Source organism: Salmo trutta, chromosome 18, assembly GCF_901001165.1.
Source record: "Salmo trutta chromosome 18, fSalTru1.1, whole genome shotgun sequence".
NCBI classification, from domain to species: Eukaryota; Metazoa; Chordata; class Actinopteri; order Salmoniformes; family Salmonidae; genus Salmo; species Salmo trutta.
Genome location: NC_042974.1, coordinates 53,404,222 through 53,421,252, shown reverse-complemented (window position 1 = coordinate 53,421,252; position 17,031 = coordinate 53,404,222). Strand labels below are relative to the sequence as shown.

At 46.4% G+C, this 17,031-nt stretch overlaps 1 protein-coding gene across 2 annotated transcripts in view; it reads left to right on the top strand.

Moving 5' to 3' along the window:
* rnf213b (ring finger protein 213b) overlaps window positions 1-17,031 on the top strand; it is a 71,245-nt gene that overhangs the window by 11,286 nt on the left and 42,928 nt on the right. For both annotated transcript variants that reach the window (XM_029699024.1, XM_029699025.1), the window contains exons 17-30: window positions 1,886-2,035; window positions 2,218-2,846; window positions 3,017-3,176; window positions 3,380-3,597; window positions 3,746-3,889; window positions 3,976-4,128; window positions 4,260-5,616; window positions 5,714-5,898; window positions 6,035-6,193; window positions 6,311-10,150; window positions 10,262-10,398; window positions 10,499-10,597; window positions 11,003-11,121; window positions 11,232-11,534. In XM_029699024.1, coding sequence (XP_029554884.1) covers window positions 1,886-2,035; window positions 2,218-2,846; window positions 3,017-3,176; window positions 3,380-3,597; window positions 3,746-3,889; window positions 3,976-4,128; window positions 4,260-5,616; window positions 5,714-5,898; window positions 6,035-6,193; window positions 6,311-10,150; window positions 10,262-10,398; window positions 10,499-10,597; window positions 11,003-11,121; window positions 11,232-11,534 — 7,653 coding nt within the window. The remainder of the gene's footprint in view (window positions 1-1,885; window positions 2,036-2,217; window positions 2,847-3,016; window positions 3,177-3,379; window positions 3,598-3,745; window positions 3,890-3,975; window positions 4,129-4,259; window positions 5,617-5,713; window positions 5,899-6,034; window positions 6,194-6,310; window positions 10,151-10,261; window positions 10,399-10,498; window positions 10,598-11,002; window positions 11,122-11,231; window positions 11,535-17,031) is intronic.

Sequence of the window (17,031 nt, the reverse complement as noted above, 5' to 3'; positions counted from 1 at the left end):
TTTCGGAGGTCCTGGTACTCTGCGGGGCTGGGGTAGTGTTCTGGGGCAATTTCCAAGCCCCCAGGAAGATGTCCTTAGGCAGGCAGAGCTGACTTCAGGCAATGAGTGTGGCAGAATGGGCTCCAGCCCACGGTGGCACCAGTAGACCAGTCAATCGAAGGATTGTGTCGCTGGAGCCAAGAGCCAATACCACGAGAATCTGCGAAGACTCAATTAGCAGGAATTGGATCTCGCTGTGGTTCCCCGCCACTCGTAGGTTGATGGGGGTGGTATGGTGGGTGACCCGGCCTATAGAGAGCCCGTCCAGCGCTCTAACATCCATGGGAATGGAGAGGGGTTGAGTGGGGATGCCCAGCTCGGACGCCAGGGTAACGTCCTTAAGACTCATATCGGCCCCCGAGTCGATGAGTATCTGGAGAGACTTGGACTGGTCGCCCCACAGCAGGGTGGCATGGAGAGGGGGGCGAGTAAAGGGAGAAACAAAATTATCTTTAAGACTCACCAGAGTACTCATTCCTACAAATGAGCTAGATGTCTTGAAGGGACAGGTAGACACAAAATGGCCGGAAGTACCGCAATACAGACAACTCTGGGTGTCAAGTCTGCGTACGCGTTCGGCTGGAGACAGCCTAGCCCTGCCAAGGCTGCATCGGCTCAGGAAAAGGTGAATCGGCAGCCTTTGGAAGCTTTTGGAGGAACTCGGGTAAGCTCGGATCCTCTTGGGGTCTTAGACGCTGGGGACTTCCGGAGTTCATCAGATGCTAGGTGGGGTCCTTGAGTGAGCGATTGGGACCGCAATCAGACCTCTTCTCGTAGCCGACCATCGATCCGGATGGTTAAAGCGATGAGTGAGTCGAGATCCATCATTAGTTCCCTGTCCTTTACTTCCTCCTTTACTTCCTCCGATAATCCGTGCAGGAATGTGTAGAACAGCGCTTCCGGGTTCCAGGCACCCTCCGCTGCTGGTGTGCGGAAATCCACCTCATAGTCTGCCAGACTGAGGGAGTCCTGCCGAAGCATCCGGGCAGCATCTCTCCCGATCACCGGAGCCTCAAACATTTTTCACCTCCGCCAAAAATTCCTCCAGACTGAAGGATACGGCTGACTGTTGTTCCCAAACGGCCGTAGCCCAGGCGAGGGTCCTCCCAGACATCAGCGTGATGAGGTACGCTATCTTAGAGCGGTCAGAGGGGAAGGAGGAAGGCTGCAGCTCCATGACGAGGGAACACTGAGTGAGAAACACTTACCGTTACCGTCGTGGTAGGCTGCCTAGTAGACAACCCACGGAATTTCTCCCGCAAAGCGTCCAATGCTAGGTCGTGATGTTCGGCCCTGGCCTGGAACCCTTCCATCAGACCGCGAAGCAACTCCTTGTGCCTACAAATGGCAGCTCCTTGGGAGGAGATGGCATTGCGGAGCTGGTCCAAGTTTGCTGGGTCAGTCATGGCCAGTTCGTACTATCACATTTTAAGGTATGACAGACAGTGTTGAAGAAAATGAAAGTTTATTCCTTGAACAGGGGCAGACAAACGACAGGTCAAGGCAGGCAGGGGTCAATAATCCATAGGGTACAGGACAGCAGGTGGGCTCATGGTCAGGCAGAGGTCGGTAATCCAAAGTAGTGGGGCAAAGGTACAGGACGGCAGTAAGGGTCAGGAATGGTCAAAACCGGGAAACTAGAAAACAGGGACTATAGCAAAGACAGGAGCAAGGGGAAAACGCTTGTAGGTGTGAACAAACAAAACGAACTGGAACAGACAGACAGAAAACACAGGTATAAGTACCTAGGGGATAATGGGGAAGATGGGCAACAGAGGGGGGTGAAGACAAGCACAAGGACAGGTGAAACAGATCAGTGCGTGACAGCTGGTCTGGTCTTCCACAGATAAGATAAGTGCTAAGCTGGAGAATGTTCCTGCTGATGCTGAGGTGATCCTGGCTCAAAGAGAGAAAGACCTCCAGGCCTTCTACCAGCAACGCAAGCACGTAGACACACTCATCAAGATGATGGGCAAGGTCTCAGAGAACATCACAGGTGAGAAACTGAATGTCTCAGCAATAGAATGTAATAAGATATTGTACAGATGCAAAGTCACAGAGATGCAGTAAGTCATCTCAAAAGAAAAAAGTAATCAGAGTGAGAATGGTTGGCTAAGGTATTCTCTCAGCTATGGATGTAGTACAGTATGATTCAACATGTTTATCTCTTTTCACCAGCTCCAGAGATCTCCACTCTGGAAGACCAACACAGAGCTGACCTCCAAGCAGTGAGCCTGAACAGGCTGGTGGTTGTCCAGCCCTGCTGTATGAAGAAGGGGGATGAGCAGCAGACATCCCCAGGGCTGGTTCTGTGGTATAGCGCTAACCAAGGGGTTCTGGAGATGGCCAGGGAGATGCACGAGCTGGGTGACAGTAACCTGCTGCTTCGCTCCTGGGTGGATGGGTCTTTAGAGGTAGCCAATGAAGACCTTACTAGACCTATCCCTGTACCAATGACCCTAACACAGGTCTGCGACATAATCTGGAAACCCCGGTTGAGTGGCTTCTGTCAGCTAGGCCTTAGGATCGCTAGGTCGCTTGCCACCTTTGAGGAGATCGACCAGGCACTGAACGCATCAGGGGACCAGGGAGACGGGTTTCAGATGAGGAGGGAGCTGGGGCTGATGTCTGGGAGGCTGCAGGGGTACCAGGAACTGGAACAAGGCTGGGTGGAGGTCAGGCTGGGCCAGATCCAGGAGTATCGTCAGGTCCATCAGGCAGTAGCCTCGGCCAGTGCAGTCCTGAGGATCGCTAAGAGGATGGATCTTAGAGGAGACTTCCGTGAGATCCACAGTCTCACCCAACTGGTAATAAAGCAGTCTCTTTATCATAGAGGTTTCATAATGGTGTTGTTAATATGAAATAGTGTTGTTAATGTTTATGATTGCAATTTCTGCCAGAAGGTGTATACTACATTACCTTCTCTATTCTATAACAGTTCTATACTTTGTAATTAATTGTGTCATGTAACATACAGGAGGATGACTCGTTCAAGAGGAGGGTCCTGGGGTCGCTCAGTGATGACCTCATCCGTGCCAAGCAGCAGCTGTCCATGGTCACCCCACAGCACACTGCATGTCTAGAGGTGTTCCTAGACAGCCATACTCTGGTCAGCTGGGTCCAGGACCAACTCCGTAGTAAGACACTGGCCAACACTGTTGTCCAACAACACGGTCCAACACCACGGTCCAACACCACTGTCGAGCACCATTATCCAACACCACTGTCCATTTCAGCCATTATGGTTGGCCATTCAGCAATTATGGTTGAGATTGGCATTCAAAGGGGACTTAATCTAAGTTGAAAGTCTCTTCTTTTACTGTTTATTTTCATTGAACAGATATGAGTGACGTGAAAGTGTTTGTGGACCTGGCCTCCATCTCGGCTGGAGAGAATGACACAGAGATCGACCAAGTGGCCTGTTTCCATGATGCGGTGATGGGCTACAGTCCCTTGCTCTACTCTCTCTCCCCCAGGGCTGGGTTTGAGGAGTTCATGATCTCTGCTAGACAGGTGTGGGACACCCTACAAAGAGACAAGAAACTCCCTGCCAAATTGGTGATTACTTTCTTTCCATTCTTTGAATTTAATATTAAAGGTACTTTGTCCTGTTTTTGGGGAGACCTAAGGTGACTGTTCTGTAATCCTTGGGTGTGTATAGTAACCATACCATGTTCACACTGATATACCGGTATGTGTATTCTAGAGGGACTCTAATCGTTTGCTGGGCTGGCTGAAGGGACTGAGGGAGACCCATGGGTCTGTGGAGCAGTCCTCTCTCTCCCTGGCCTCAGCGATTAATGCACAGGGAGTGTACCACATGGGCTGGTCTGAGACACACACAGACAGGGTGAGTGGAATGTCTCAAATGAGCACAGATCTGACATCAATCAACAAGGAACCATGAAATACACGTCTTCTTCTTCATGTTTGTAGAGATGTTTGCAGAGCCTCCTGGTGGTCAGAGTGAGGAAGGACCATGAGGTGAAGAGTTATAACCTGGAGGAGCTACTGGAGCTGCAGAATAAGCTGATGCTCATGTCATCCAAAGGAGAGCATGGCAAGGAGCATGTCAACAGGTTCACCCAGGTCAGTTGATTTCAATGATGCCTTTACCATTCAGCCCTACTGTATCACAACAAGAACATAACAATAGCAACATGACGGATTTGTTTTCTGGTCTGAAAAGTTAATGAAATATTTAAACTCCCTGTCGCTAGGTGTTTGAGGGAGTTCAGAGACTGGGCTGCATCCTCCTCCAAATGCAGTCTACTGGCAACATGCTTTTCCGGGAGTGTCGAGCCCAGGTACAGTGTAGGCAGGAGAAGCAGCCATGCATCCAGGTCACGTTCTCCTCCCTGCGGTGTAAAGAGATGGTGTACAATGGGGAGGTGACAGAACAGCTCCAGTCCCTGTGTCGCTCCATGGAGACCTGCCATAAAGAATGGTGTGCTTTCATCAGGGAGAAACGTTCCCAATTCCACACGCTGAACCACTACACATCTGAGCAGGTGGTTTACCTGTGCAGGTGGATCTACAGCGTGTGTAAGAGGCGGGCCTGTGTTCCTCAACAGGTGTGGCACCTGCTGTCTCCCATTAAGGCTGGGTGCACGCTGAATGATGTCAGAGAGGCCTTCGCCACGGTAACAGAGGTGTTGTCAGGGACACTGTCTGGCAATCCAGCAGTGTGGGAAGAGGATGATGAAGATGATTCTGGACGTTATATGGCCTTTAGATCAATTGGACACAACATTGACAAAAGATGGGGGTACAATGACGAAAATATCGAGAGCAATGTTGAAGAAGTGGGGGATATGATTGAGTTCTCAGATACTGAGGAAGATGAGGAGGTAAAAGAACTCTCATCTATGGCCCAGAGTGATGCAATGGAGGAGGAGGCTGAGGAAGGTCTGGAGGACCTGTGGAGGCGATTTAAAGAGGACATGCCAAAGTACCTCATACAGCATGTAGACATCGCTACTCTGGCTCGCTTCCTCTCCTGTCTCTCAGAAATGAACCAACAGGATGTCAAGAGGAAGCTGCCTCCTGCACTCCAAGAAGGGAAGCCCAACCTCGTCCTCTGCCCAGCCACAGAGGTCCTGAGCACCACTCTGTCCTTCTACATGGAGAGCCCAGAGCAGCCTCTGCCGTCCACTGATGAAGTTCTGGTCTGCAGAGAGGACACCACAGAGGAACAGGTGGAGATCTTCCTCAGTCGAGCCCTGGGCCGGGGCGATGGTGCCGTAGGGAGCCAGCAGAAGATCTACACCCTGGTCAACCCAGGCCTGCTGGGGTACGACGTCAGTGTGGCCGTTGGGGAGCTATTCGAGGACCTGGAGAGAAATGCTGGCCCCCATTACCGCCTGGTGATGACCAGCCCAGTGATGCACCAGCACAGATACGTGCCCTCTTTCTTCAGCAACCACAAAGTACAGGCAGGAGTGGGCATCACGGCAGAGAATGCCAGAAGATATCTCCGTCACCACTTTACTGTTCCGTTCCAACACAGCTCTGACTCACTCATCTATCCAGACAAACTGTCCGTTTGGGTTGTCTCGTCCACTCGCCCTGCAGTTGGTAAGGAAAATTATTGTAATATCTGTTACAAGAATGTACTTGTTTTATAAAAATATTTACCTTATACTATATAGTGTTCTGTTATTTTTTGCAATAGGGAAATCCCTTTATGTGGACCGACTGTTTGAGAAGTTCCCGCAGACTTCCACCAAGGCCCAGCATGTTAGGATCAGACTGATAGAGCCACGGGTTGATCTAGACTCATTCATACAGACCCTGTCAGAGAGACTGGCACTGTTGAGAGAGCAGGACCTTGTGATGCTTCACATTGACACTGCTGCGGTAGGTCTACAGGTGGAGGTCTCTTTTCTATGTAATGATCGTGTATAAGGATGCATCAAACTGTCACTATTTGTGCACATAAAATCATCGTAATACTTTGCAGAGAATCAATGAAGCCGATTCTGTTGAATTTCAGGTTAATGCCGGTCTAGAAGAGTTCCTGTTCCACTTACTGGTTCTGGGATGTTTGTGTGACAACAAGGGAATGCTTTGGAGAAGAAATGTAGCTCATCTGATAGCAGTTGAGGTTCTGAGACCATACCCAACCCTTCAGAACCAACCACACACTAAGGAGGTAGGACTCACGACTACTGCTATTAATACTACCCAGACCTCTTTTGGAATATGATTTCCGTGGGTCTCATCTGTTTCTATCCTTCACATATGTAATGTGATCTTGTTTTTTCTATAGATGAGAGTTGGACTTCTTGACATTCTACCTACCATCCAATGCAGACCACCGAAGGAGGTGAAGAAGTTGTTGTTGACGAACCGGAGAACCTTGGACCCTCTGATGGATGAGCAGGAGTTTGCCAGTGGAGGGATTCAGAGGCCTTATCAGTTCCTGAAACGATTCAACAGAAATGAGAACCTGGATCCATTTTATCACCGGGAAGGATCCAGAGAGGGGGATCCTATTGACTGTCTACATCACCTTCTGGCAAACTGTGGATTGAAAGATCCGTCATGGGCTGAGCTCAAAAACTTCACCTGGTTCCTAAATTTGCAGTTGAAAGACTGTGAGAAGTCAGTTTTCTGTGACCCAGACTTCCTTGGTGAACACCTGCGGGGTTTCAAGGGCTTCATCGTGAAATTCATGATCCGGATGGCACGGGATTTTGCTTCACCGTCTATGGACACTTCTGACCAGAGTCCCTCTCTGCTTCTTGATGACAACCAAGGAGATGACCTTCTGGCCCGTTTGACCATTCGTAAGCGTTGGGAACGGGAGTCTCATCCATACATTTTCTTCAATGCGGACCACTTCTCGATGTCATTCCTGGGCTTTCATGTGGTGAGAAGTCCTGGCGGAAACACTCTCAATGCAGTTGATCCTCAGAGCCATGCAGTGTTGATGGGAGATGTGATGACTCATGAACTTCTACAGGGCCTTCAACGGCAAGGGATCTCGCTCACTGAAGACTTTGATGGTTTGCCCAGAGCAGAAAAGATCAAGAGGATTTCACGTGTTGTTGGTGCCAAGAAAGGGATGATGAAGGGGACATTTGATCCAGACCCGACCTATGAGCTCACTGCTGATAACGTGATGAAGATGCTAGCCATTCACATGAGGTTCCGTTGTGGAATCCCCGTTATCATCATGGGAGAGACTGGCTGTGGGAAGACCCGATTGGTCCGTTTCCTCTGTGATCTCCAGAGGGAAGACAGAGAGGTAGAAAATATGAAGCTGGTAAAAGTGCATGGAGGAACTACAGCTGAGATGATCTACAGAAAGGTGAGGGAGGCAGAGAGACAGGCAGATATCAACCTGAAAACACACAAACTGGACACTGTTTTGTTTTTCGATGAAGCCAACACCACGGAATCCATCTTTGCTATAAAAGAAGTTCTGTGTGACAGAACTGTGCAAGGACAGCCCCTGAAGGCGAACACTGGCCTGAAGATAATCGCTGCCTGCAACCCTTATCGGAGGCACTCTCCTGAAATGGTGGAACGCTTGGAACGTGCTGGGTTGGGATACAGAGTGAAGGCAGGAGAAACAGAAGACTGTCTTGGCAAAGTCCCTTTGAGGCAGCTAGTGTACCGGGTCCATCCACTGCCTCCTAGCATGGCTCCTTTGGTCTGGGACTTTGGCCAGTTGAGCAATTCCACTGAGCTCTCCTACATCAGACAGATTGTCCAGAAGCAAGCCAAGGATCATGATTTGCCTGTGGTGTGTGACAATGTAATATCAGGTGTGTTGGCAGCCTCTCAAAGTTACATGCGTAATCGAAAGAACGAGTGCAGTTTTGTGAGTCTGAGAGACGTGGAGAGGTCCATAAAGGTGCTAGTATGGTTTTACCACCATAGCAACGACCTGTTCCCTGATTCCAATGATTCCAGCGTTCAGAGGACTTTGAAGTGCCTGGCACTTGCAGTGGGAGTGTGCTACTACCCATCTCTGGTTTCAAAGAAGCAGTACTTATCAGCTATCAGTCAACACTTCCCAGAACCGCTGAACACCCCAGAATCACTGCAGCAGGTGATTTCGTCATGTCAAGACTTCTTCCTCGAGAACATAGAGACAAGGGAGACAGTGGCCAAGAACATAGCGCTCAAAGAGAACGTGTTCCTCATGGTGGTCTGCATTGAGCTCAGGATTCCACTCTTTCTGGTTGGCAAACCAGGGAGCTCTAAGTCCCTGGCCAAGACTGTAGTTGCGGACGCCATGCAGGGCCAAGCGTCCCACTGTAGCCTCTTCCAGAAGCTCAAGCAGGTGCACATGGTCTCCTTCCAGTGCAGTCCTCACTCCAGCCCTGAGGGCATCATCGGAACTTTCAGGAACTGTGCCCGATTCCAGAAAGACAAAAACATGGATGAGTATGTGTCAGTGGTGGTGCTGGATGAGATTGGGTTAGCAGAAGACTCCCCACAGATGCCCTTGAAGACCCTTCATCCCCTCTTGGAGGATGGCTGCATTGACAATGACAGGCCAGACCCGTACATGAAGGTTGGGTTTGTTGGGATCTCAAACTGGGCTCTGGACCCGGCAAAGATGAACAGGGGGATCTTTGTGTCTCGGTGGGATCCGAGTGAGGATGAGCTGGTGGAAACAGCCAAAGGGATCTGCTCATCCTCCAACCCAATTCTTCTGAAAATCAAACACCTCTTTCCGCTGTTAGCGAAGGCCTTTTTGAATATTTGTAAAGAGACAGCGAAGAACCAGTTCTTTGGTCTCAGAGACTATTACAGTCTGGTGAAAATGCTTTTTGCCACAGTCAAATGTTCAAAAAAAGAACCAAACGACAGAGAGTTGGCAGAAGCCATCTTGCGTAACTTCAGTGGACAACCTGAAGACTTTGATCCTGTCATTTTCTTCCAAGATGTCTCCCAGAACCTCAGAGAAGTTCCCAGACCAAGCACTCTGCAAATGGTTGAACAAAATCTTGCCCGAGACAACAACCAAGAAAGCCGCTACCTCCTTCTTCTAACCACCAACAATGCAGCCCTCCATATCCTTCAGCAGCAAGTCTTTGCCAAGGCAGACTATGCATCCCCTGAGATTGTGTTTGGCTCAGGCTTTCCCAAGGATCAGGAATATGCCCAGATATGCCGAAATGTGAACCGGGTGAAGACCTGCATGGAAACAGGCCGTACTGTCATCCTTCTGAACCTACAGAACCTCTATGAGAGCCTGTACGATGCCTTGAACCAGTACTATGTCTACCTGAGTGGGCAGCAGTATGTGGATCTGGGGCTGGGGTCCCACAGGGTAAAGTGTCGTGTCCACAGGGACTTCAGGCTGGTGGTGATAGAGGACCAGATGAAGGTCTACACACAATTCCCAGTGCCACTCATCAACAGGCTGGAAAAACACAGGGTGGACAGAAGCACAGACCTGACTCCCTGGCAGCACAAGGTTCTGGCCAAACTCAAAGAGTGGGTGCAAGACTTCTCTGGCACTGTGGTGTCAGAAGATTTCCAACTGTCTGATGTTTTTGTTGGTTTCCATGGGGATGCCTGTGCCAGTGCTCTCTTGCAGGCCCTGGAGAGTAGGGAGCATCAGAGGGATCAGGCTGTGGATCAGCAACACAAGGATGAAGGAGATGAGCCTCTGGGGGACGTGGAAGCAAATGAGACGGGTGAGCACAGACAGAAAGAAGGGGCTGATCCTTGTGTTATGGATATGGATGCTGATGATGAAGAGAAGAAGAACATTTCAATGGATGAGGCTGAGGATGATGTTCTCATGGAGGTGGTAGATGATCAAGATGGAGAACCGGCATGCACACCTACCAATAGCGAAGTAGATGATGATTACATGGCAATGGATGCGGACAAAGATTATGTGGAGACAGAAAACAGTCAGTCTAATGGGACAGATGAGGAAGAGAAGGTCTTTGAATCAGCCAAGGGTTTCCTGTTGAATTGTGCCACACCTGACTCAGTGCTAAGACTGAAGTATACAGACCTCGGAAATCAGGAGAAAGAAAGACTTCAGAAGATGTACTTTCATCATCAGCATAATCACTCACTAAGGGACTTCATGAAGAGCCACTTGTCGTCAGAGAACTCCAGCAAGTTTATTGAAGTAAGTAGAGTAACATAAAATTTGTTGTAAACATATGAACCCAAATAATACCAGTACAGTTTATAGTACCAGTTTACTTCACCAACACTGTTTATTCTTCCATTTTGTAAGGTCACCACATTCTCCAGTTTGCTCACCAAATCTGACGTGCGAGGGTTGGCTCACGCTCTGGGCCTGCACACCCAAACTTTCCTCCTGCTGTCTCTTCACCAATTTGACACAGAGGTCTCCTTCTGCAGCAAGATACGGTACAACACCCCTATATCTTAACACCACAAGTTATACACTTAGGTTTTTCTCTCTAGCTGTTTTCATCACTCTCACATTCTCTCTCCTTGACTGCTTTAGCGCCTTCCTACAAGATGCTGGTCCGTCCATCCGTATTCTGGTCGTTCAGATGGACATAGAGGACTCTCACTGTAGCGACGAGCTGATAGCATCAGCAAAGTACTTTTTTTTTGTATCTGATTTTGTTTGAGCCTGCCTTCAACACAACTCTTGGATGCTTGCCCTTTGCTGGCCCCAGTCAACTTGACAACAAGAGACGGTCCAATAAGAAGGCTGCACCATTAGAATGCAATTTTGTGTGGGCCAAATCATTTTTGGGGCATTTGTTTTGGGTTTTTTAACACTATCATTCCACTATTAATGTAGACATTATGGACATTCTCTGAAATTACAATGCAAACATATTTAATATACTGTTGGTCCTTTAAACAAAATTGTCAAATTATAATATTTGTTTAAAACTTAATCTATGTGGTTAAAAATAGTGGGTCAATCCAGTGCTGAAGAGATAGAGTTGTTGCAATCCCTCAGTGAAACTAACCTTATCACACTGTGTGTGTCCAGATACTGCACTCTGAACTACCTGATAACGCTGGAGTCAGATCAGTCCTGTTATGTGGTCTTCATCACCAAGCTGTCCCGCATTCAGAGTGGAGGATCTCAGTACATTGGCTTCCAAGGAGGTGAGTTACAGTTTCCAGTCTGGCAAGGCTAATGTACAGTGATGTGCTGTTGACTATTGCATATATCCATTAATTCATATTTGTGTGTTTATGGTTTGTTTTGTTTCCAGGTGTCTGGCTTTCAGTGCACATTGATGACCTCAGGGACACAGAAGACATGAGCTTGAACTTGTCGGTTTTCTGCGGAATACCAATCAGCAAGCTTGTCCCACCTGCACAGTCAGATATAGAGACCTGTGAGTCTGTTAATGCCCGAGCAGAGACGGCACACCTGCACAGTTTATCCCTGGTGAGGTCCTGCATTCAGAAAGCAGTGGGTTTGCTGAGAGACCCCAGTGACATAACTTCCAGGAGCATGCAGCGCATGAACATACTGCTGGGGCTTCTTGGAGAGAACCACGGAGAGATGGGAGGTAAATAGACAGTCCTTGACATTATATTAATGCTCTTGAACTTCATTGCTCTTTATTGCTGTTTTTGATGTGATTCTCACATACAACCATCATGTTACTAAAGTATACAAACACAGTGGAAAACTGTCTGAGTGTACTGCATATACTGTACTACAGTGAAGTGAAAGGTTAGGGACAGATCGAAATTTACTGGGGGGGGGCACAGTCGATGCCATGCAGGGCTACGGGCCAGAAGGTAAGGTTGAGGGTTCGCCGACCACAACTGACGAGCTAACTCTCCCTGCCTGTTTCATTACACTACAATCAGAGCCGGCTGCAGACCTTGATCAGCTAGGGGGAAATCAGATTTCCAACATTTTGATGTCATATTTATAATTATATTAAATATATGCAACAAATTTTCCACCAACAGTTTTCTGTGCCAATGCACCACACAACCAATAAACAAAGCATACCAACTTCGGGCACTTCAATATCATGGTTTGCGTTTTCAACACCACAATAAATAGACTGTCAACCTTGACAAACAGAAAATGCATCTCAATCAACTTGTTGGTGTTTTGTAACAGATGTCTCTTTCCATTCATCAATTGGCCGCTGCACATTTTGGATTGATTGATTTTATTTGCGAGTTAAAACAAGACATATATACACAAAGATAAGAAGTGACCGGGATTGCACAATACATTTGGGGACTTATTTCCATTGTGGTCCCTATTATTTACATGAATACATATACAATTACATAAATACAGACACATTAGAGATAGAGACAAAAAAAATGCTCAACCTACAGAGTATGAGGGGAGGAGTTTAAGTACAATTCTTATAAGCTTGTTTGGTTGGTAGGTTATTCTTTAGATGTTTGGGGCTGCTGGTGATCCATGATGTGCAGGCATAATCAAAGTGACACTGGACTAGCACACTTGCTAGTCTTTATGTGTCTTTATGTGTAGCGTATGCAAAACTTTACATCCTATTTTTTGGGAGGGTACTTTCCTAAAACAATTATTGTCCACCTATATATATAGTACCATTCAAAAGTTTGGACACACCTAGTCATTCAAGGGTTTTTCTTTATTTTTACTATTTCTACATTGTAGAATAGTGAAAACAAACTATTAAATAACACATATGGAATCATGTAGTAACCAAAAAAGTGTTAAACAAATCAAAAGATATTTTATATTTGAGATTCTTCAAAGTAGCCATCCTTTGTTTTGATGTCTTCACTATTATTCTACAATGTAGAAAATAGTAAAAAATAAAGAAAAACTTTTGACTGGTATAACGGATCGGATCATTTTTCAGATCAGAAAAAAGGGAGACAAGTATAACTTTGCTTTCCATTTATTACTTAAAGAACACTTAAAGCAAGGAACTTTTCAAGGTTGAAGATCATGACAGACCATCCACCTCCAAATCGATCCCGCTCCAGAGTACAGGCCTCGGTGTAACGCTCATTCCTTCGATGATAAACGTGAATCCGACCATCACCCCTGGTGATACAAAACCGCTACTCGTCAGTGAAGATCACTTTTTGCGAGTCCTGTCTGGTCCAGCGACGTGGGTTTGTGCCCATAGGCGACGTTGTTGCCGGAGATGTCTGGTGAGGACCTGCCTTACAACAGGCCTACAAGCCCTCAGTCCAGCCTCTCTCAGCCTATTGTGGACAGTCTGAGCACTGATGGAGGGATTGTGCGTTCCTGGTGTAACTCGGGCAGTTGTTGTTGCCATCCTGTACCTGTCCTGCAGGCGTGATGTTCGAATGTACCGATCCTGTGCAGGTGTTATTACACGTGGTCTGCCACTGCGAGGACGATCAGCTGTCCGTCCTGTCTCCCTGTAGCGCTGTCTTAGGCGTCTCACAGTACAGACATTGCAATTTATTGCCCTGGCCACATCTGCAGTCCTCATGCCTCCTTGCAGCATGCCTAAGGCACGTTCACGCAGATGATCAGGGACCCTGGGCATCTTTCTTTTTGTGTTTTTCAGAGTCAGTAGAAAAGCCTCTTTAGTGTCCTAAGTTTTCATGTGACCTTAATTGCCTACCGTCTGTAAGCTGTTAGTGTCTTAACGACCGTTCCACAGGTGCATGTTCATTAATTGTTTATGGTTCATTGAACAAGCATGAGAAACAGTGTTTAAACCCTTTACAATGAAGATCTGTGAAGTTATTTGGATTTTTACGAATTATCTTTGATAGACAAACATCCCTTTTTCCGGATCCTCTTTTTTTGCTGAGTTTATAATTGTGGCAATAACATTTCATAAAAGCCATTATTATTCCAATTCAAAAATTGATAATTCTAATAGCAATAGCATAGTGTCATAGGCGTCGTAAGGATAGGACCAAGGCGCAGCGGGTAAAGTGCTCATCTTCTTAATTTATTTAAAGAAAAACACTTAAACAAAATAAACAAACGACGAAAACAGTTCCATAAGGCTCCCAGGCTATACAGAAAATACCACCCACCAAACACAAGTGAAACAAACAACTAAATATGGCCTCCAATTAGAGACAATGACAACCAGCTGGCTCTAATTGGAGGTCATTGCAAAAAACCCAACATAGAAATAGAAAACTAGATATAAACATAGAAATAGATAACATAGAACCTAAACCCCGAAACACACAAAACAAACACCCCCTGCCACGCCCTGACCAAACTACAATGACAAATAACCCCTTTTACTGGTCAGGACGTGACACATAGACTAAGATTAGACTGCAGTATATTTATTATTTAAGTCATTCACTCATTTCTTTTCTACCTCTTCAGTGGCCACAATGTCAGTGGTGAGATCACAGTATGTCCTCCGGCGTAGGGCAGGGTCTAGGTGAGACAGGGACTTGAACCTTGGATCCAGTACAGTAGATATATGAAGGTAGTCCTTTACATTAGTGATGGTGCGGTCTTCCTCACTTGGGGCCATGGATTGTAGAATCCTTGTTTTTAGAGGTAAGATCATGGACACAGACAGTTTCAGTGCTCAATAAGGTTGTAACCGTTTTGACGGGTTTGAGCACCTGGAGGACCTCCTCTGCCACTTTCAAGTCATCATCAGACAAGGTGACAATGTCTTTATTTTTCAGGGTCTTGTCTGTCAGTGCAGAGTATACAGCTGCCTGCTGCTCAAGATGGATCTCCACTTATGACATGTTGGAGCGCTAACTTGTCGTGACATCATGTATGAGCTTGTGGGTCGGTAGCTGTAGCATTTCTTGCTTGGTCTTAAGCACGTGAGCTGCTGTTGTGCGTCGGTGGAAAAAGGCAACCACCTTCCTGATCTTCCCAAGGAGGCGGTCCATCTGGTTCACTGAGATTCCCCTTTGGGATACTAAATTGATCACATGTGCAAAGCAAGCTATCTGTGGCCCCAGTCCAGCTTCTATCACTGCATTTACTTGGCATTATCTGTGGTGATTGGGATATTGCTATTGGGCCTCTCTAGCTTCCACTCTGCTACTGCTCCTAGCAGTACCTGCGCCAGATTTGTGCCTTTGTGAATCTTATAGAGGGGGTGTGTCTGTAGCACCGGACTTTGCATCTCCCACTCCTCTGTGGTAGTGACCAGTCACAGTCACGTAACTTTCCATTGCCTTGGCGGCCCACCCGTCTGTGGTGAGGGCAACAGAGTATGGCCTCATCGATAAACATCCCAATAGATTTGGTGATGGTTTTAGCCCGGTCTAATTCTGCAGCAAAGGGCTGCTTAAATGCCGCGGTGAGAAGTTGTTGTCGCTTGGCTGAGTTGGCTCCCGTCTCTGACACACCAGGGTGATGGCGCTTTAAACATGTATTTCCATGATCATACGGCTTTCTTGTGGCACAATGCCTACACACCGTAATGGTGTTGTCCACCACCCTTCTTCCATCATCGTATTTGACAGGGAAGCCAAAATGCTCCCATACATGAGTCTACCCATGGCTGTCTACGCTACCCATGGCTGTCACTGCTCTTTTTTCTTCTTTGCAATGCGAGCATCCAGGATTGATTCGTTGGGATTCAACATGCCCCGTTCACGTGAACAGTACACACACAATTGCTTTAAAAAAATAAAAATAAACCTTCAGGCTTCAGAGTAAAACACAGCACGCATCTGTCTTGTCTTTATCTTTTCATTGCAACTCTGCTTCGAGATTTAAGGAATTATTACTTTAAAAAAGTAACAGTGGCAGTAAAACTTTCACACTATGATGGTTAAACTTTGCAATTGATCCGCGGTTCACATGCGTGCCGAACCGTGCGGGGTGATCCGTACACCACTACTACAGTGGGGCAAAAAAGTATTTAGTCAGCCACCAATTGTGCAAGTTCTCCCACTTAAAAAAATGAGAGAGGCCTGTAAAATTCATCATAGGTACACGTCAAGTGTACCTATGATGAAAATTACAGGCCTCTCTCATCTTTTTAAGTGGGAGAACTTGCACAATTGGTGGCTGACTAAATACTTTTTTGCCCCACTGTATATACAGTTGAATTCGGAAGTTTACATACACCTTAGCCAATTACATTTTAACTCCGTTTTTTGCAATTCCTGACATTTAATCCTATTAAAAATTATTTAGATTGTTTAACTTAAGCCTTTAAATTGTTTTGGGTAGCCTTCCACAAGCTTCCCACAATAATGTTGGGTGAATTTTGTCCCATTCCTCCTGACAGAGCTGGTGAAACTGAGTCAGGTTTGTAGGCCTCCTTGCTTGCACACACTTTTTTAGTTCTGCCCACAAATTGTCTATAGGTTTGAGGTCAGTCCTTTGTGATGGCCACTCCAATACCTTGACTTTGTTGTCCTTAACCTCTATGGGACCGGCGGGACGAATTCGTCCCACCTACGTAACAGCCAGTTGAATCCAGTGGCGCGATTTTTGAAACGTTTGAAATACTATTACTTCAATTTCTCAAACATATGACTATTTTACAGCTATTTAAAGACAAGACTCTCGTTAATCTAACCACACTGTCCGATTTCAAAAAGGCTTTACAACGAAAGCAAAACATTAGATTATGTCAGGAGAGTGCCCAGCCAGAAATAATCAGACACCCATTTTTCAAGCTAGCATATAATGTCACAAAAACCCAAACCACAGCTAAATGCAGCACTAACCTTTTATGATCTTCATCAGATGACACACCTAGGACATTATGTTATACAATACATGCATGTCTGTTCAATCAAGTTCATATTTATATAAAAAAACAGCTTTTTACATTAGCATGTGATGTTCAGAAAAAGCATACCCCCGCAAACTTCCGGGGAATTTACTAACAATTTGCTAAATTACTCACGATAAACGTTCACAAAAAGCATAACAATTATTTTAAGAATTATAGATACATTACTCCTCTATGCACTCGATATGTCCGATTTTAAAATAGCTTTTCGGATGAAGCACATTTTGCAATATTCTAAGTACATAGCCCAGCCATCACGGGCTAGCTATTTAGACACCCAACCAGTTTAGCCTTCACCAAAATCATATTTCCTATA